Source organism: Polypterus senegalus, chromosome 7 (genome assembly GCF_016835505.1).
Source record: "Polypterus senegalus isolate Bchr_013 chromosome 7, ASM1683550v1, whole genome shotgun sequence".
NCBI classification, from domain to species: Eukaryota; Metazoa; Chordata; class Cladistia; order Polypteriformes; family Polypteridae; genus Polypterus; species Polypterus senegalus.
In genome coordinates this window covers 117,793,818-117,813,170 of record NC_053160.1, presented here as the reverse complement: position 1 = coordinate 117,813,170, position 19,353 = coordinate 117,793,818, and the positions used below count along the sequence as shown (strand labels likewise).

The 19,353-nt window shown below is 36.1% G+C and overlaps 1 protein-coding gene across 2 annotated transcripts in view; it reads right to left on the bottom strand.

Moving 5' to 3' along the window:
• The window catches only part of LOC120532801 (cell wall integrity and stress response component 2-like), a 97,780-nt gene extending 79,265 nt beyond the window's left edge, over window positions 1-18,515 (bottom strand). For both annotated transcript variants that reach the window (XM_039759184.1, XM_039759185.1), the window contains exon 1: window positions 18,399-18,515. In XM_039759184.1, coding sequence (XP_039615118.1) covers window positions 18,399-18,447 — 49 coding nt within the window. In that variant the 5' untranslated portion in view covers window positions 18,448-18,515. The remainder of the gene's footprint in view (window positions 1-18,398) is intronic.
• Between the last annotated feature and the right edge of the window lie 838 nt (window positions 18,516-19,353).

Below are 19,353 nucleotides of genomic sequence, written 5' to 3'. Positions count from 1 at the left end.
GAGTTACCTGGTCACAGTGCCCATGCAGAGACAGAAGAAGGCAGATTTCTGATGAACACCAATGTAGATGGGGAAGGTGTTCAAGTGTCCAGCAGCACTTCATACTGTGGTGGAGACAATATGATATGACAGCTGTATCCACTTAAAGTAAACCTCAAATACATTATGTAAGCTGAGTAATAGCTAGATAAGACTGTACTGTATAGTATTTTGTCATTCCCCATTTCCTGATCAAAGCTTATCATGTGGATGGTCCATGGTTCCACAGTTTTGCACAAAGCCACAATTGCTTGGTAAAATATTAATAATATTTTAAAGACATGGATCCAGTGCATGTTCAGATATTTTCATTGTTTGGTATGGTGGGTGGATTAGCCTGTAGAATGAACAATTGGTTACATCATCTTTGCCTTTCCAGATGTGCTGGTCTGCCATATTGATGGTGATTCATTTTCCGATCTAGGCTGTAGGTAGTGGCAGGTATGAGAATTTCTCATTGCAGGCTTTCTTAAGGTAGTTTGTCCTTCAACAGAGTATTTCCTTTGGCTGCTCTAGTAGCCAGTCATCATCATGCTTGATGTTTATGTGTCATAGATCTTGTGTGGAAATGTTAGCATGCTTTGGCTAGCTGACAGATCTTGTTCACATTGTTTGGCATGACATCACATAATACGACTTTCATTTGTCATGTGATGGCAACCAAGTACTTTTTCCAACAACAATAAGGCTGCTTTAATGAAAAAAATACAATAAAAAGGCAGCACCTGTGATAACAAAATAGCAATGTAAAAATAATTATATATAAATATGTATAGGATTTATATAGAGTCATCATTGTCATGTGTACACTGAAATTCCAACTTGCATGTACTAATTAACATGCAACAATGTCACCATAGAAAGATAAATTCCAAATAAGCACAGAAATGATATGTGTAACATCCATTCCATCCACTTTTTAAAATAGTTTCAACTTGATGTGTTATATTTATGTTGTATTTTTTACCTTTATTTTGTAATTAATGTAATGAATAGCATTATTAACACAGGCACTTTTCTTTTAACTTGAAACTAATTTTCTACTACTCTATAAGATTTGATTACAGATCTACAAAATGCATGTTCTCTTTCTCTCTCTGTGTCTCACTCACACATTCTCTGCCAAACAAACACAGCTCAATCTATCTGTCTTCATGTGTGCATCAGCTCATCAATCAGGATGAGCCGCACAGCACTCTGGGTAATATTTTTAAATCACTTGTTATACACGGCTCATATGCAAATCCATACGCAGAAACATCATTTTCATTACACCAATACACAAATGCAAAATCATATTACTAGTATGCAATTTTTTAGACCTTTTTAAGCATTAAAAAATATTTGAACCTCACTTGAGAGGTGCTGAAGGAAGGAAAATTCTTAGGTCATTTTGAATATGAACTTTTTCAATGTTCTCTCTTACACAATACAATAAAATCTAAATATCATTAAAAACATATATCTAGTTAATACATATCAGAAAATGATAACAATATGGTCAAAATTAAAATATACCTTTTAGTACTTACAAACAAAACTTTGGAAATCAGCCCCAAATAATTTTGAAGAAAAACAAATATACCCCTTCAGTCAATCTTTGTCTAACCCAATCAGTCCTGAACAATTTTTCAGGAGCCTAACCCAGGGGGCACAAGGCAGGAACAAACCCTAGACAAGGCACCAGTCCATTGCAGGGCAAACAAACACACATCACATCCATCCCTCCATCCCGCTGAATCCGAACACAGGGGTCTGTTGTAGCCAATCCCAGCCAACACAGGAACCAATCCCAGGCAGGGTGCCAACCCACCGCAGGACACACACAAACACACCCACACACCAAGCCCAATTTAGAATTGCCAATCCACCTAACCTGCATGTCTTTGGACTGTGGGAGGAAACCGGAGCACCCGGAGGAAACCCATGCAGACACAGGGAGAACATGCAAACTCCACGCAGGGAGGACCCGGAAAGCGAACCCAGGTCTCCTAACTGCGAGGCAGCAGCGCTACCACTGCACCACCGTGCCGCCCCACACATCACATACTAGGAATAATTTAGTACTACAAATCCTACGTGTCTTTGGACAGTGGGAGGAAACCAGAGTGCCCAGAAGAAACCCATGGGAACGACCCGGGACACAAACCATAGTCTTCTTACTGTGAGGCAGAAATGGTACCACTGTGCCACCCTATACCCTTTCAGCCGTATACAATCATTCTGCTCTTGTTTAAATTTACAAAATACTAATCTGGCTGGTTACAACTTAAGAATAATTTTAAACAATTTTTCTTTAACCTTATTTGTAAAACAAATAACTGTCAAAAACTGTCCAAACTAAAACCATTTTATATTATCAAAAATTGCATTCCAAAAATAAATCCAAAAAAGTATAAAATGGGGTTTACAATTGTTCCTTATATAAGTGTTATCACATTTGTCTTTCTTGACTTCCATACCATCCAAAGCATTATTGTTTGTAGGTCTACAGAAACGCTAGATGTTTAGATAAAGATTGTGAGCGTTAGCAGCATGTTGCATGTTTCCCAAATCTTTCACAGCACTGTTCATTGGGCTTTAGCGAGGACAGTCTCATTTCAAGCAAACAAATGGCCGTGATTTTCTCATCATTTGTGTGAAGGAAAACAGCCAAATGATGAATACATTATTTTCCAAATCATGTTATCACTGGATTTGACTGGATTTGTGTTTTATTACTGAATATGTGTACAGGTTTCTGTACTTTTACCCAGATTTCCAGCTCTTCATGTAAGGCATGCTAATCCCTAAGCAACTTATTCCTGCATAAATTAAGTAATACTGTATGTGCTCTCTCCTCAGCGAGTACAGTGACATTATTAGATTCTGTTTGATGTCCTATAAATGGAAATTAACATTTTGCATTTGCATGTATTACACACTTTGATTCAACATATCTACTGGTTGGTTCTGGTTAATGGTAGGAATTGGGCGAGAAGGAACAATGTCTTTTCATGCCTGTGGACCCCTGGACTTTGTCCATGCACAAATTTCTTTGAGATGTAGGCGAACGCATTGTGAGAAAATGCAGGCTCCATAATTACATTGTTTAACCTGTGACTCAAACGCATCACTCTGGGCCTGTAAGGCAGGATCACTCACCACTGCACTACTTTGCCATCCAGGACAAAATTTCTAGCATTGAATATAGAGCTATAAGCAAGGGGAAGATGGCATCTCTACATTTAAGAGGAGTAAAATCAGTTAGTGCCTTGTATCAGCCTGTGCATCTTCTCAAATCCTATACATCTGCACATAAAGGAATCAGCACCACTGTAAAATGCAACAATCAGTGGTACCTGGGAAAACAGTTTCTTCAATGCTGGATGATATTATGAATTGAAAGAGACACAAAATGTAAATCACTGGTTTGGAGCTGAAACAGAAATTTAAAATTGTGTCACCAAGGAATTTTAGGTTTTTGAATGAAGTAGGCAAGTACATAATCGGGACAGATGAGACATGTGTGTAACAGTATAAACAATTAAAACCAAAAGACAAAAATACCAGCCAGAAATGTACATAAGAAAAAGAGATTTTAAGCCAGAAAATTTGTAACACTAAGTTGAATTTCTTTTTTTTTTCAAAACATTACAACAATCTAGACAGAGTAGGCCATTCAGCCCAAAAAAGCTTGCCAGGTTCTATCCACTTAATTCTTCTAAAAAAACATCAAGTCTCATTTTGATAGTCCTTTAAATCTTAACTCTAAATAGGCTAGCATACATTTTGGTTTGTCTATAGAAAAGATCGAACAGAATATTAACAACCTGCCATCATCTTGCGGGCAGATGACACCATGTGTTTTGTCAACATCTGATCACATGCTTGACAACAGATGTCACTGTCAACAGCAACACAACTCCTACAATTCAAGAGCTCAACAATATATTGAGAAACACAACAAGATGAGTCTCAAAATGGCATTACATAACATAAACAAATAATAAAAAGGCATGAAGTATAATTCCAAAAATGCAACAAAACAAGTTCACGAAAGCCCTAATTCAAGTGTATGACAGGAGATACTCTTTAGAAAAAATGCACAAGTGTAGCATTCCCTGTGTCCTTCTTAAAACAAACTGTGAAGGGGGTCTCAACTTGCAAATGTTTGTCTGGGGATAGGTTTGTAACAGCTCAAAACACAGTGAGACAGAAAGCATTCCTGTAAGAAGAAGAGCTGCACTGGATGACGCTCATATACCAGTTAGGGAACACAGGGGCTGCTAGTTGACTTCAAGTATTAGTATACGTGATTGTGGTGCTTCAGAAAGCCAAGACACAGGGGCAACAGCACAAGTAACAAAGAAGTGTTCTTTCAGAATAGTAGACCACAGGCAAATCAGCAGAACCCCGAACTACTTCTGAAAGTATGAGGCTAAAGAGGATTGGCAGGTCATGTAAAAACTGCCTGGGGACAGCGCATAATCTAAACAGTGGTAAACAGGACTATGTTGTCTTTTCAAAGATGGTGATTGGCAGGACACCAGACATGAACTTCTAGTCCAATAGGTGGCAGTAAATGGTTTCAGACTAAAAGGACTGAGACCAATTTGCATTCTTAAGACAGGCATTAGGGAGACTGCTTTTAAACCAAGCCATCTGAGTGCAACTGGAGATTAAGGGGTGGAGGAAAATTATATTGTTAGAGCAATGGAGATATGTTTCTGCTCTTTTTACCAATTTAGTTTGTGTTGTCACTGCATTCAGCCACCCCTGCTTTAATGTCTTATTTTTTATACTCTTTTATACTCCAGCTTGTGATTCTGAGTAGAAAGGATTGTCAGAAAGATCCTATTGCACAATCAAAAGTAGGATGCTAGCAAGACATAAAGTAATTGTGATGGAATATATTCCTCTAAAACTTCAAACAAACGGCACTTGGAATTAAACCAAATGATAATAGCTGATCTCACAGATTCCATATTTTAAACTAGAATCTGCAGGCATGTTTCTACTATATATACTTCATTAGATACCTTTAATCTTTTCTAATGCATTTATTATAAAGTTGTACTGTCTTTGAAAAAATGTTGTAAATAGGTTTGAAAGAAATGTGTCTTTCTATACCCAAAAGAAAAAAAGCAGTTTTAGCTGATTTGCTACATTTGAGTAGTTTCATTAGTGAGTGTATAGTATGTTTCCTAAAGCACTGGAAACAAACACATTTTATTGTGTTATGATGTACAGAAGTATATCCAAGTGATGCATAAAATAAAAGGTAACATCTCTATTTAACATTCTATTCAGTTTCCTCAAATGGTCACAGATTATACTGAAACAGAAAATTTGTGTATTTATAAGAACCCTTTTCAACTGTGAGATGTTTGCTTGGATATATACAGCAAACAATTACTCATAATTTGGCAAGATGTACAAAGCTTTCAAATAACTTTAAATAAACGTTGTGACATTGTTAATTATTTTTCAACTCAGGCCAAAAACACTCCCACAGAGGTGTTTCTAAACCCAAACACTCCCAGCAAATAATTTCCAATTTAGAGTATATGAAAACATTTGCTTTAAAATTAAAATTTGGGGGAACAGTAGCAACCAGGTACATCAGTTTTTCATCCATGTTCTTTAACAAGCATCTTAAGTTAATTGTTAAGTATAAATTGAAGAGGTTCTGTGTATGAATGTTTTCCTTAATGGAGCAGTTGGTTTCTGCCTTGTACTCAAAACTTATGTGATAGGCTTTGGCCCCAGAATGGAATGAATGAATGAATGAATGAAAGATTACAGTTTCTGTTAATGTTAAGAACTTATAAACTATTAAACATATAAATAGCAATGTTGTATATGATACATTTTATAATTTCAAATTGTGTGCATATTCAGCCAAACTAATGGTAAAGTCTTTTGAACTCCTCTCTGCGTGGAGTTTGCATGTTCTCCCCGTGTCTGTGTGGATTTCCTCCGGGTGCTCTGGTTTCCTCCCACAGTCCAAAGGCATGCAGGTTAGGTGCATTGGAGATTCTAAATTGTCCCTAGTGTGTGCTTGGTGTGTGGGTGGGTGTGTGCGTCCTGCGGTGGGCTGGCGCCCTGCCCAGGGTTTGTTTCCTGCCTTGTGCCCTGTGTTGGTTGGGATTGGCTCCGGCAGACCCCTGTGACCCTGTAGTTAGGATATAGCGGGTTGGATAATGGATGGAAGGATAGATCATTTCCTTAATACAAGTAGAATCACCGCCCATTAAACAGACCTTTTTCCATATTTATTTTGAGGCTTGCTCCTGTACATTTAGATATTTTGCATTGTAGTACTAGGGTGTTGTACTGTGTTAGCCATTATGGATGTAGTGAGAACTCAAGTAAAATGACACCTTTTATTGACTAATTAAAATATTACAATATGCAAGCTTTCAAGGCAACTCAGGCCCGTTCTCCAGGCAAGATTTTGCATTGAAATAAAGAATTAAAGATAGTATTTCAGATCATAATTATAATTCAGTATAAGGAAATTGGAATATATTTAAACAAATAAATATTAAATAATTGAGTACCAGTTATGATGACTGTTATGATTTAGCATCTCTGAAAACTAAAAAAAAAAAGTTTGAATTAAAAAAGTAGGTTTTTTTTTATGAGGCCTGGCAAAAATGTGAGAAGAAGGATTCATGATTACAATTTAAAGGCTCTTAAATAGAATTAGGGGTGATCCCCCAGCTGCACTTTTATGAAGCACAACCTCCTTAGGCTGAATATATAAAAAGCAAGGAAAATAGCTACTAGAAACAGCACAATTAAAATAACAAGATAATAAAGAAAAAATAAATAAACAAGGAAATACTCAATATAGGATAAAACAGTACATATTTAACATATTTAATAACATAAATCACAATAGAATTCATCCCAAACAATAAAATAAACAATAAGAAACTGCAATTTTAGGCCTAAGGTTGAGAGGGATGTAAAAGTACAAGGAAATTAATGAGCCAAATTTATAGACAAAAAACAGCAAGCAGTGGAACCAAAGGTAAATAATAAACTTAGCATCGGATTCAGAATGTAATTCAAAGTCAAAATCTTAGGCCATAGCAGGAGTTAAAAGCCAAAACAGTAACTAAAGAAACACATTGAGATTCTTTCTTTCATTAAGTTCTACTATGACTATGGTATGACAAAAACAAAATGGCATCCAGATTTTTCAAAACAAAGCATTAAATAAAATAAAGCTCTTCAAAACAATAACCATAAAGGAATCATTCTGCCCAAAATGTCCTTCAGCATCCCAAACCAAGAACAGACCACAAACAAGGCTAAGAAAAATGTATCTAAAGAACAAAAATTCCCTTGTACATATCCTGTACCATTCTTACATACTTCTCTGCCACTCCAGACTTCCTCATAAAATACCACAACTCCTGTTTAGGTACCCTGTCGTATGCTTTTTCCAAGTCCATAAAGACACAATGTGACTCCTTCTGGCCATCTCTGTACTTTTCCATCATCACCCTCAGAGCAAACATTGCATCTGTGGTGCCCTTTCCCAGTATGAAACCATACTGCTGCTCGCTAATCATCACCTCCCTTCTTAACCTAGCTTCCACTACTCTTTTCCATAACTTTATGCTGTGGTTCATCAATTTTATTCCACTGTAGTTACTATAGCTCTGCACATCCCCCTTACTCTTAACATCGGTATCAGTACACTTCTTCTCCACTCCTCAGGCATCCTCTCACTTTTCAAGATTGAATTAAACAATCTGGTTAAAAACTCCACTGTGTCTTATAAGTCTTAAAGTCCTTTAAGTCTTATGTAGCTTTTTTCCCTTTGTAACTTCCCTTTTAGTTACATATTTATCCATCTTGGAGTTTTCTTTGATTTCTTCCTGCTTCAATATTTTGGGATGAACGTTTCCTGCATATATAAAACACTTTAAAACCTGCCACAAGTCTCCTCAACTGTCTTGATGACCTAAAAGCTTATTCCAATTTATCCTACTTAGGGTTTGCTGCATTTGCTCAAAGTTTGCCCTGCTAAAATTAAATTGAATTTTTTTTTGTCTTTGTATATGTACTCCACCAAAAAACGATGAAATCTATAATATCATGGTCACAAGATCTTAATGGTTCGATCACCTTTACCCCCTCAATTCTATCCCGATTATTACTGAATTCCAAATTGAGACAGACCCTGCCCTAATTGTTGCTTTAGTATACTGTGTTAAAGCAGTCACTGATCATGTCTAAAACTCCTATTCTTGTTTTTTTCTACTTGTAAGGCTTAAAATGTGGGTAATTAAAGTCAACTATGACTACGATGTTCCCCTCTAAACTTGCCATTTTTATAAGAAGATAAATAAAAAGATAGAATAAAAAGATGTTAGATAGATAGATTGGTGCACCTCACCTGAATTGATGTTATAAACTTAGCACACCACTGCATAGAAATTCACACTGGACATCACAGAGTTATAGATGTGAAGAATGTCACTTCCCGCATTAATGGAACACAGTCTCCTAAGGAAAAAGAGCCTGCTCTGCCCTTTCTTATATAGTTCCTCTGTGTTCCTAGACCAGTCCAAGCTGTCATTAATGTGGACCCCAAGCCTTGTAGGAGTGGACCACCTCTATATCTACTCTTTGAAGAGTGACCAGATATAGAGGCTGTTTGGTGAGGCAAAAGTCAATAACCAATTCATTAGTTTTTCTGATATTTCGTTGCAGACAATTCTTTTTGCACCAAGAAATAAAGTTCTCCACCTGACTCCTATACTCTGTTTCATCCCCTTTATCAAAACACTCCATAAGTGCAGAATCATCTGAGAATATAAACAATAAGGAATTTCTGCAAGTGGCATGACCTGGTGATATATTTATAGTCTGAGGTGTACAGAGTGAAGGGAAAAGACACAACTGTACTTTGTGATGCTCCAGTGTTGCTCACATCCATATCAGAAACACAGTCCTTCAGTCTCACAAACTACGGTCTGCCTGACAGGTAGTCTGTTATCCAAGAAACCATAAGCTCATCCACCTGCATAGCTCTGCGTTTACCCCTTAACAGGGATTACTGGATTGTATGGATTATGAAAAAAACACAACAGTGCTGTCCAGCTTTGTCCAGTTGAGAATAAGCCTTGTGGAGCAGATAGATAATTGTATCCTCCATTCCAATCTTTGTCTGATAGGCAAACTGCAGGTCTGCCACCTCTCATATAGTCCAGTACCAATTCACTCTTCATGATGTGCGATGTAATTGCCACTGATCTATAGTCATTAGGTGAAGAGGTGCCTGCCTTCTTTAAAACAGGAACAATGCGGGATGCTTTCCACAGCAGCAGCACTTTATGAATCCTTAGGGACAGACTGAACAGATGACAGAGGACACACAAAGTTGGTCAGCACAGGTCATCAGAACTTGAGGACAGACTCTATCTTGTCCTTCAGCTCTTCCTGTGTGTAGCTTCCTCAAGTGGCTCAATACTTGGTCTTCAGTTATGGACAGTCCACATTGATGGTCAGAGGTAGACATGTCACTGGCCATTCCAGTTGATGTGGTAGGAGTTATTGATGTTGTAGGGATGGTGTGGGGAGAGTTGTCATAGAAGAAGGTGGCAGCGGGAGGGAAAATCTATTAAAAAATTTGTTCAAGACATTAGCTTTGTCCATATCCCCATCTAGCACATGGGCCCCTGATTGCAAGAGTCCAGTAATTATACCTAGTCCATTTCGGACATTATTCATGTTATTCTGAGTGTGGTTCTTTATTATTTTTTTTTTTTATTTGTAAGCATCGTTTCCTTCGCTCAGCTTTTTCTTTAGCACAAGCTGTATGTTCTTCAGAGCCTTTTTGTCACCTAATTTGAATACTCTCTTTTTCTCAATCAGAAGTCCTTTTAGCTCCTCAATAATCCCGGGTTCGTTATTTGGAAATCAATGCACTGTCTTTGCGAGTACTACTGTATTGACACAAAAGTTAATATAGTCGGTGATACAGGGACTGAGTTGCCTCAATATTGTTCTCATGATACTCGCACATCATTTCCCAGTCTGTCATTTAAAGGCAGTATTTCAGAGCCATTGCAGCCTCCAAGCTCCACTTCCTCACTATTCTGGTGGTACAGTAACAGGGTGCCTTCTAATAATAGGCTTGTAGCTGGGAATAAGATGAATCAGGTTGTGGTCAGATTTGTCTATAGGTGCCAGTAGTTTACATCTAAAGGAATCTTTAACATTTGAATATATCAGGTCCCGCTTGTTATTTTGGCAAATTATTTCCTTAAGTCACAAGCTAATAGAACTTTATCACCACATATTATAACAGCAGGGTCAGAATAAGTCATCATTAAAGTGTTGGTGACAGAATGAATCATTTCCATTGCTAAGTACCCATTTGTGGAGGGAGGAATATAAACAATAAGGATGATATAATTTATCTCCCTGGGAAAATAATATGAACGGATTCTGAAAGCCACAATTTCAATATCTGAATTACAAACTATTGTTAACTGTAATATGCTCCCTTTTAAACCATTTCTCATTCAATTAGATGACCCCCACCCCCCAAAGTCTTTTTTCCATGCCACACTGGATCTCTGTCTTCCTAAACAAGATGACATTCATCCAGCATTAAAAGAGTATCAGGTAAATCAGGTTTAAACCAGCTCTCCACTTTACTTGTTGCTCCTTTACCTTTTATAAGTGGATACATTTATTCCATCTTATTTGATGACAATTAAAGTTTTCCCATTACAATTAAAACTAATGTCAGCATTACAGTGTCTATAACACACACCTAATGTTCCACCTCATGTTCTTAGAAAGGACATCAGGCAGCTGTAATTAAAGAACGAGCCCACAGACTCACACGATTCCACACTAAATGTGAATACTATGCTTTACATACATGCACTCTAGTATGTCCAGGAAGGGGCTGGGAATCGTGGTAGGATCAGCGGTGCTTTGACCCCTCCAAAGGTTTATTTTTCTTATCTGGATCAGTGGAGTTTTGTTTTCTTCTCCTCTGCTTGCCAAATTAACTTATTATTACTGCTTTTAAGGTGTCTTACTTGCACTGTTAACATTTTAATTTAGTAATTTAAAAATGCATATTTGTTTAAATACAGTGGGGAATGAAAAATTAAGACACCCTTATATAAACTGATTTAAAGATCAAAAGCAAGTCTGATTATATCAGACACTTTTCACCTTTAAAAGAGTTTGTTACAAAAAATACTTAAGTCAAAAACAAATGCAGTAGATCATGTTTAGAAATAAGGATATTTCGATATGTGTGTAAATATTTGATATACACTATGTTGTTTATGTTGCATTGTGTTTTCTATTTTCGTGTTGATGTTTCCAATTTACTTAGTCTTTGAAAATGTACTGTACTTGCCTTCTGAAAAGCTGTAGCTGTACATAGCACTATTCAGAAACTCAAGCTCGAATCTGTGTCATATTTATATTTCTTTATTTGGTCCTAAAAGTAAATAAATACACTTAGTATGTCAAGAATAGATAAGGTGCATTATGTTTTGCACATTTCAATATGATCATGTAATTTGTGACTGAATTTGAAGCATGAAATATATGATTTTAGCTGATTTTTTTTTTAAACAAGTTAAACATTGAACTGTTATTATGAATATCGCCAAACTTCTTTTTCCTGTAACTGAATTGTATCTCACAAATACACCCCACTTGCTGATTTAAATGATGCAGTGTGAAGTTCAGCAGAAAACTTTAGGTGGGAGAAATATTTTGATTAGAAACGGGTAAGTAAGCTGTTAAGTGTCCGGTGCATATTCACTACACTAAAAAGGCAATAGTTTGACTGAACCCAACATTTTAGTCAAAGTCTGAAGTGAGCTCTGTAGAACATTTTATTTAAATTGAGAGAGAAGGAAATATATTTTTAAAAGCTTGAAATATGGTACTTTTGGTACCTTATGTGACTTTTTCTATTCTTTCTTCATGCAAAGAATGGCTCTTCACTGTATGTCCTCAAACCTTCCTCTGCTAAACCCCCTTTATATTATTAAAACTTTCTTCATTTAATAACATCTTGGTTTGTTCTGAATCACTAGTCCCCTCATTAATTTTGAACTCCAAGTGAGTTGCTATCTGATATGTAATCCTATTAGCATTAGCATAGAATGAAGAGTTACCTTGACCTCCAGAAAATGATGACAAAACAAAGATGCAAACGAAGCATAAAATATTGGTGTGAAATCATCAAAATAAAAAAACACAATTTTAACAAAACAAATAAAAACTGACAACACATTCACGAAAGACATTAAGGAGTAAAACTTTGTAAAAATAAATGCATTGAGAGGTTTCTGGAGTTGCTGCTGATTTTTGTTTCCTACAATTTAATTAATTATTGAAATTGCAATCTATAACAGGACTCAAAATTTTGTTAAATATTATTGGGACATCATCATTTTCCATGGTCTCTTTGCAGAGTGCCATTCTAGAGACAACCTGGTGTATATGTTTTACTCACAGAAACAGAGATTCATAATTCTTAGATTGGTAGCTAAAATTGTATTTTTCTTTTATTGTACATTATTTAATTGTACACATGCTCTAGCAGACTTGATCCTGTTTAGGATACTTTGCATTTGCAGAATTTTATTCTGTTTGTTAATCTTCAGTTTTCAAAAGAAATTATTTAGAACCCAATAACAGAGAAAATGTTTAATATTACATTCAATTAATTTTTAGAACCCATTTTTGGTTACAGGAATAGAGGGAATCACAGCCCTGCATTCTACGGTGTAAAAGCAATGAAATCTAACCTGCACCAGAAAATAAAAAAAGTAACTTTATATTTCAGGCAGGGTTTTATCTCTGGCCCAGTTGTGTATTTCTGTTTAACATGTTTCCTCTCATTTGAATAACCCAACCACCAACCATTGTCTAACCCGCTGAATCCGAATAGGGTCACGGGGGTCTGCTGGAGCCAATCCCAGCCAACACAGGGCACAAGGCAGGAACCAATCCTGGGCAGGGTGCCAACCCACCGCAGTCATTTGAATATTATATTGTATATTGTATTGATGATTATGTTGTTGATTTTGTTCTTTCTGTGTTTTATTTATTTAATATGTTGTCATCTAGTTTTCAATTTTGTATTATGTTAGGACTATCTGCATAAATTTCTTTACATTTTGTCTTGTCCTCTTTATGTAGAGCCTCAAGGGGCATGGCCAACAAATTTTTGTAGCTGGAGGACCATCCCTAGCAGTACCTAAGGAAAAGCTGCAGTTGACCCGGCTGTTTTGACAGTGTGTGTTTTTATTACTTTGGTTCTTTTTCGTTGTGATTTTGTGCATATTTATATGTTCTGGATTAGACTCCCCTTTTGTTTTGTAGGTACTATAACTGTTTTTGCAATATCTTGAATTTGTTTGCATTTAGGTTTTGCCTTTTTAGGCAAAATCTTCTTCTTGTTTCTGTATCCTGACTTGTTTTTCTTGTGCTCTTTTTATTGTAGGGATATTAAATATAAAGTTTTTTTGTCCTTTAAATTCTGGCCATTTATGGACATTTTGAACTTTAAAAGCCTTTGCTCAGTTTTTTTTTTTTTTTTTGTTTCTGCAGGCCTCATGCTTACCTTTTGAATCTAAGTCTAGGCTGCTTGAGATAGGCCTGATCAGTGGCCTGTGGAAAGGGTAGTATTGATTTTTAAATAAGAAAATGAAAACAAAGTAAAGGTATCTGTTACAGTGAAATATAAAATGAGATAGGCACCTTTTTAAATAATTGACTTTGTACTGTTGTACAAAAATAGGAGCAATATTAGGCTATTGTAAAACTATGTAAAAGGATCTCAGTTCAGAACTAGCATTGCAGGTAACAGGAGTGCACTAAAAGGAAGAGGCACGTGTTAAGAGCCTGGTCTGGATGGATACCCATGTTATCTTTCCTCGCTTTCACAGGCTAAGTGGTGAGTCATATGGTGGCAATGATGGACTTAGGGTCCTTAAGTCACCGTACAGTTCCAGATCTTTAGTCCTAGGTGTTGAGGCTTTAGCATGTTTGGTTTATCTGTTGTAGGCCATTGTCTCACAGACCTGTCTTTAAAATCTTTAAGCCTGCTTAAACCCTTCAATGGCACTCCTAATATGGCCACCTACCTCCATCTGAACATATGAAACCAGAAAAATGTAAGAATCTAGGGCAAATTAATATTAAATGAGATTACTTCATTTATTAAAGTATAAAACACAAAAAAGATCAAATGCAAATAATATCTAATAAAATACTTTAGCCTGCTGTGTACTGTACTTTATCTATTAACTTCAATATCCATCCAGCTATACAGTTAAAATATAACAAAGAAAATAATATTCTTACAAATATTTAACAGCGATGAAAATGTCCACACATTCCTCTCCATTTTTAAGATGATCTCTATATCTTTTAAATTTTATTGGATTTTTATTGAGAAATTTTGTCCAGAAACATCTAACGTCTTGATTAATTTTTGTTCTGCTCTGGACTTTCCCCTTCTAAGGTGCTGTAAGACTTCTATTGAAATATCCAGTTTCTTTCAATGTCTAATTACCCCTAACACATATAATTAAGATATACATTTCCTTGGGATTGGCTCCAGTAGACCCCTGTGACCCTGTTAGGATATAGTGGGTTGGATAATGACTGACTGACGGACATTTCCTTATTTCTATTTTTACTTACTTTTCTCATGATCTCCATAATTACTATTATCACCAGTGCACCTAACCTGCATGTCTTTGGACTGTGGGAGGAAACCGGAGCACCCGGAGGAAACCCACGCAGACACAGGAAGAACATGCAAACTCCACGCAAATATCTAGTTATATTCTTTATTTTAGAAACTGGAATGGTTATTCATGAAGACATCTGTTTCTCTAAAGGCATTCATTGTTAAGAAGGTCATGAATATTAGGCCTACTGCCATTATTGTACAAATGTTTACTTGGATTCTTTTCCCCATATGCTGTGTGCCTTGTCTTCCTGATCCTGTATTCATTAAAAATAAGTTTTAATTGTTTATACTTTGGTTTTACTCTTGGCCTCTTTTCATTGCTTATGCTAATCTTCCTGTCCAGAATTAGCACTGTGGTCTCGGTTACACTGAAACAATAGCCTCATTTTAGCTAAAATGGCAGAAGAAAGCTTTTCCATTGCCGTTTATTTAAATTTCCAGCAAAGCAGATAGACTTTAAATTTAGGGTGTGTTAACTTATTATCACAAAGCATTAGGACTCACTTTCCACTGTAGCTGAAAACAGTGGGCATTAATCATAGAGAATTTCTTCTTTTTATAATATTATATGCCTTGTCAAATATGGGAATACCTTCCACATGTTTTGATGATGAAGTGTATGTCTTGAGGTTATAATTTATTGTGAGGAGGGTTTTATCATCATTTGACCACTCAAAACTTTTTTAATTGCCAGGTAGCTCCTCACCTAACTAAGCTAATGTTCTATTCCCACACTTCTGTGTTCATCATATAGTGGCTCTACTTTTTATCAGGACCCACTCATTACTTTATGTGTATCAGTAAGGATTAGGGCCTTTGCCATGAGGCACTTTTCACTATGATGGACAAAATTCACTGTACTGTACCCCGTCTTTGGAAGTACTAATATACTGCAGTTGCTCTGTTTAAACCTAAGTAATTCAAGTGTTCTTTTTCACATTTCACTAACTTTCAAATATAATAACAGATTTTGATATTGATATTCAAATATTTAATCTATGTATTTTACATTTTAAATATGCCTGTGCTCCACATTCCTATTGTCTTGTAGTTTTCTCTTTTTGAAATACCCTAGTGTTGAAAAGCCAGTCAGAGTCGGAGTCAGAATTTTTGCTGTCATTTTCAAATCACTTTCATTTCAAACATTTGAATCACAGCATAATCTTATGTGTTGAACCCACTTTGCCTTTTTTTCCATTTGCTGGTCTCTTGTCATTTAGGAGCATCTACTCGACACCCCCATGAATATATCCATCCATTTTCTAACCCACTGAATCTGAACAAAGGGTCACGGTTGTCTGCTGGAGCCAATCCCAGCCAACACAGGGCACAAGGCAGGAACAAATCCCGGGCAGGGTGCCAACCCACCACAGGACACACACAAACACACCCAGGCCAATTTTGATTTGCAAATCCACCTAACCTGCATGTTTTTGGACTGTAGGAGGAAACCAGAGTGCCTGGAGGAAACCCACGCAGACAACATGCAAACTCCACGCAGGGAGGACCCAGGAAGCAAACCTGGGTCTCCTAAGTGCAAGGCAGCAGCGCCACCGTGCTGCCCTTCATGAATACAGTTCATATAATTTGATAAAATATATCTTGCAGAGCTTGATAAATCTGTTGGACACCTTGTAATTTAATTAATTTTCTAAATTAACAGACATTAATACTCAAAATTTGGTCCTTTAGGAGATATCCAATAACTGTGACCCTAAATACAAGCAAATATTTAAACAGTCTTACTTTCAAGTTTATAACTGGTAATATGAGGGATGTCCGGGTTCTTTAGTTGTTTTTATCAGACATTTACTTGTAGCTGTGTTTGTTCAAAATTACCAAAGTTCTGTAGTATTTAGTTTGCTTCATAGGACAGTACAGGCAATAGTATGATGCTTTTTCAAATAATTCCACAATCCAAATGTCTTCATAGGTGGCATGGTGGTGCAGTGGTAGCACTGCTGCCTCGCAGTAAGGAGACCTGGGTTTGCTTCCCGGGTCCACCCTGTGTGGAGTTTGCATGTTCTCTGGGTGCTCTGGTTAGGTGCATTGGCGATCCTAAATTGTCCCTAATGGGTGTGTGTGCCCTATGGTGGGCTGGCACCCTGCCCGGGGATTTGTTCCTGCTTTGCAGCCTGTGCTGGCTGGGATTGCCATTGACCCTGTGTTAGAATATAGTGGGTTGGAAGATAGCTGACTGGCTGAAATGTTTTCTTTTTAAAGGTTTTAGTAAAAATGATAAGCAAAACAGTTCATAAAAAATAGAGAAAAATTGATATTACAAAGAGAAGAAAAGTTTGTGTTTAAATTAAGTTCTGTTTAAGGCCTAATTTATCTTGTTTCATTTCTCTCTGTCTGGTCATACAGTAATATTACATGTAGAATTGTTAGAAAACTGTATGCCAATATCCGATTGCAAGCTTATCTAACAGTCCAAGGTAGCAGTGAGACTATTTCCTAACTGACTTAATTAACACTCCGTTTTACAGATATAGCTAAGAAAGTTCTACTTCATGTAAACTTACAGGGAGTAAAAGACTATACCATAATCTAAGTAACTAGGAGAGACTGATATTCTATTGAAATTAAGCAGACGCTTATGTAAATTTAACATTAACATTAACACTAACTTTCTAAGATTGGCTCTTACAGCATTGTTTAAGCAAGACATTAATACCTAGAGCAATCATGACAAACAATTAAACTTATGATTTTTAGTTTTAAAGCATTTACTGCATGTATACATTTGTTCTTGGACTGCTTGAAATTGTTATTATTTATCTCAGCTATCGACTTTCTTTGCCTTAATGCCAAAATATTTATTTTCCAAATGTTTTCTCTAATGATATAAAAACACTGTAATTCTCTAAACATTATTCCAAACTACACCAACTTTAATAAAATCTTCTACACCCAGTTTCTTACCATGCAAAGCTGTGGCCACTAATGCATATCCTGACAACAATGGGAAGGACTACACCCTCACAAGGCAAAAACACAAATACACCTACACCCAAGATAAATGGGTTAATTAAATATTTTCCTCGAATAGCTTCCTGGCAGCTTTCATTTTAGTTTGGATGTTAGTGAGAAAACCAAGAATGATGCTGTACAATATTCACAAATGTCCAACTCAAGTGTTTATATTCTATCTTGTAGAATAAGTTTCACTTAAAAACAGATAATTTGTTACTTTAATTTTTATGAAAAGTACACCAAAAATAATACATTAAATGTTCAAACTATCTCAGAAACACATACCTAGAAAAAAAAGCATTTGCATTACTAACAAGGATCCGGTTTACAAGCAAAGATATTTTTACTAATTTTACAAATATCTTTTCAACAAAAATACAGTTTTTTTTCATTTAGCCAAACAAATATTTAAAAAAATTAACAGTTTTCCAGTAACATTTTTTTCTTATATACATGACAACATTTTCAAGCATCACAGTTTAAAAAAACAGATTATGTGTGTGCATTTGGGTGTGTACAAGCCTATGAAGTAATGGTTTCCTATGTTTTGTTTTGTTTTTTTTTTTCTTTTTTAAGGTCAATTTGAAGGAGCACATTAAACATGAAGAAAGAAGATACAGCAGTAACTCACCTGAAAAAAGAATCAGAAGCAGAGTTATTGACTTCATTTTACACAACATTATCAATCCAAAAAACCCAGCAGATTGAATGCGACTTAAGCATAGATGTGCAGTCAGATTAGTGAGTGGAAAACCCTGGCCCACCTCAATTTATTCTGGGACTTCCTTTTATTAGACATGGAGGAAGCGCATGAGCCCCTATTGGGAGACCATACTTAGGGAGGATTATTGTTTAAACCGTTAACAGGAACTTAAAGCATATTGTCATTAAATTTATTTTTTGGAAAGTTAGAGTCTAATTGTTTTCATTTAGGGTATGTAAAGATTAAAAATAGTTATTATTCTGAAAATGCTGTTTTCTTTCTTTCTAGTGATAAATGAACTTCAATTACATATTCATTGACCTTAATTACTACAAAGATACAAGCGGCCTTCAAAATGAGCCAGGCATTTGTAGACAATGTTATTAGTTTGTTACATATATAGTTTAAATCACAAGACTGCTACGTCTGAAATAATACATACACAAATACAGTATTATCACAAAAACACACTCTACTTTCCTGCATCTGATACTGCAGGGATAGGCTATAGGTCCTTCTCTAAAGTTGCAGTAAAAAGGTCTGAAAATGGGTTGATGAATGGATAGTCATATGTACATACAGTATATTTACAATTACAGCTTGTACTAACCACACTAGAGGTACAGCGGACAACAGTAAAAAGGGAGTTAAGAACTCTGTATGCCTTAGGGATACTTCTGATGTCATTGCAGGAAGATACCAGAAGCACAAGAACTAGGACACACCCTAGGAGGGAAACCAGAAAATCAAAGAGTCCAGTATGGCCTGTGAAAGTGCACAAAGATATTTTAGACGCCTTTTTCCAGTTATACCTCTGACAGGAAAGAAAAAAAAAGCTACCTGTCAAGATGATATGGGAGTTGTCTTGACCTGCATTAGGGCA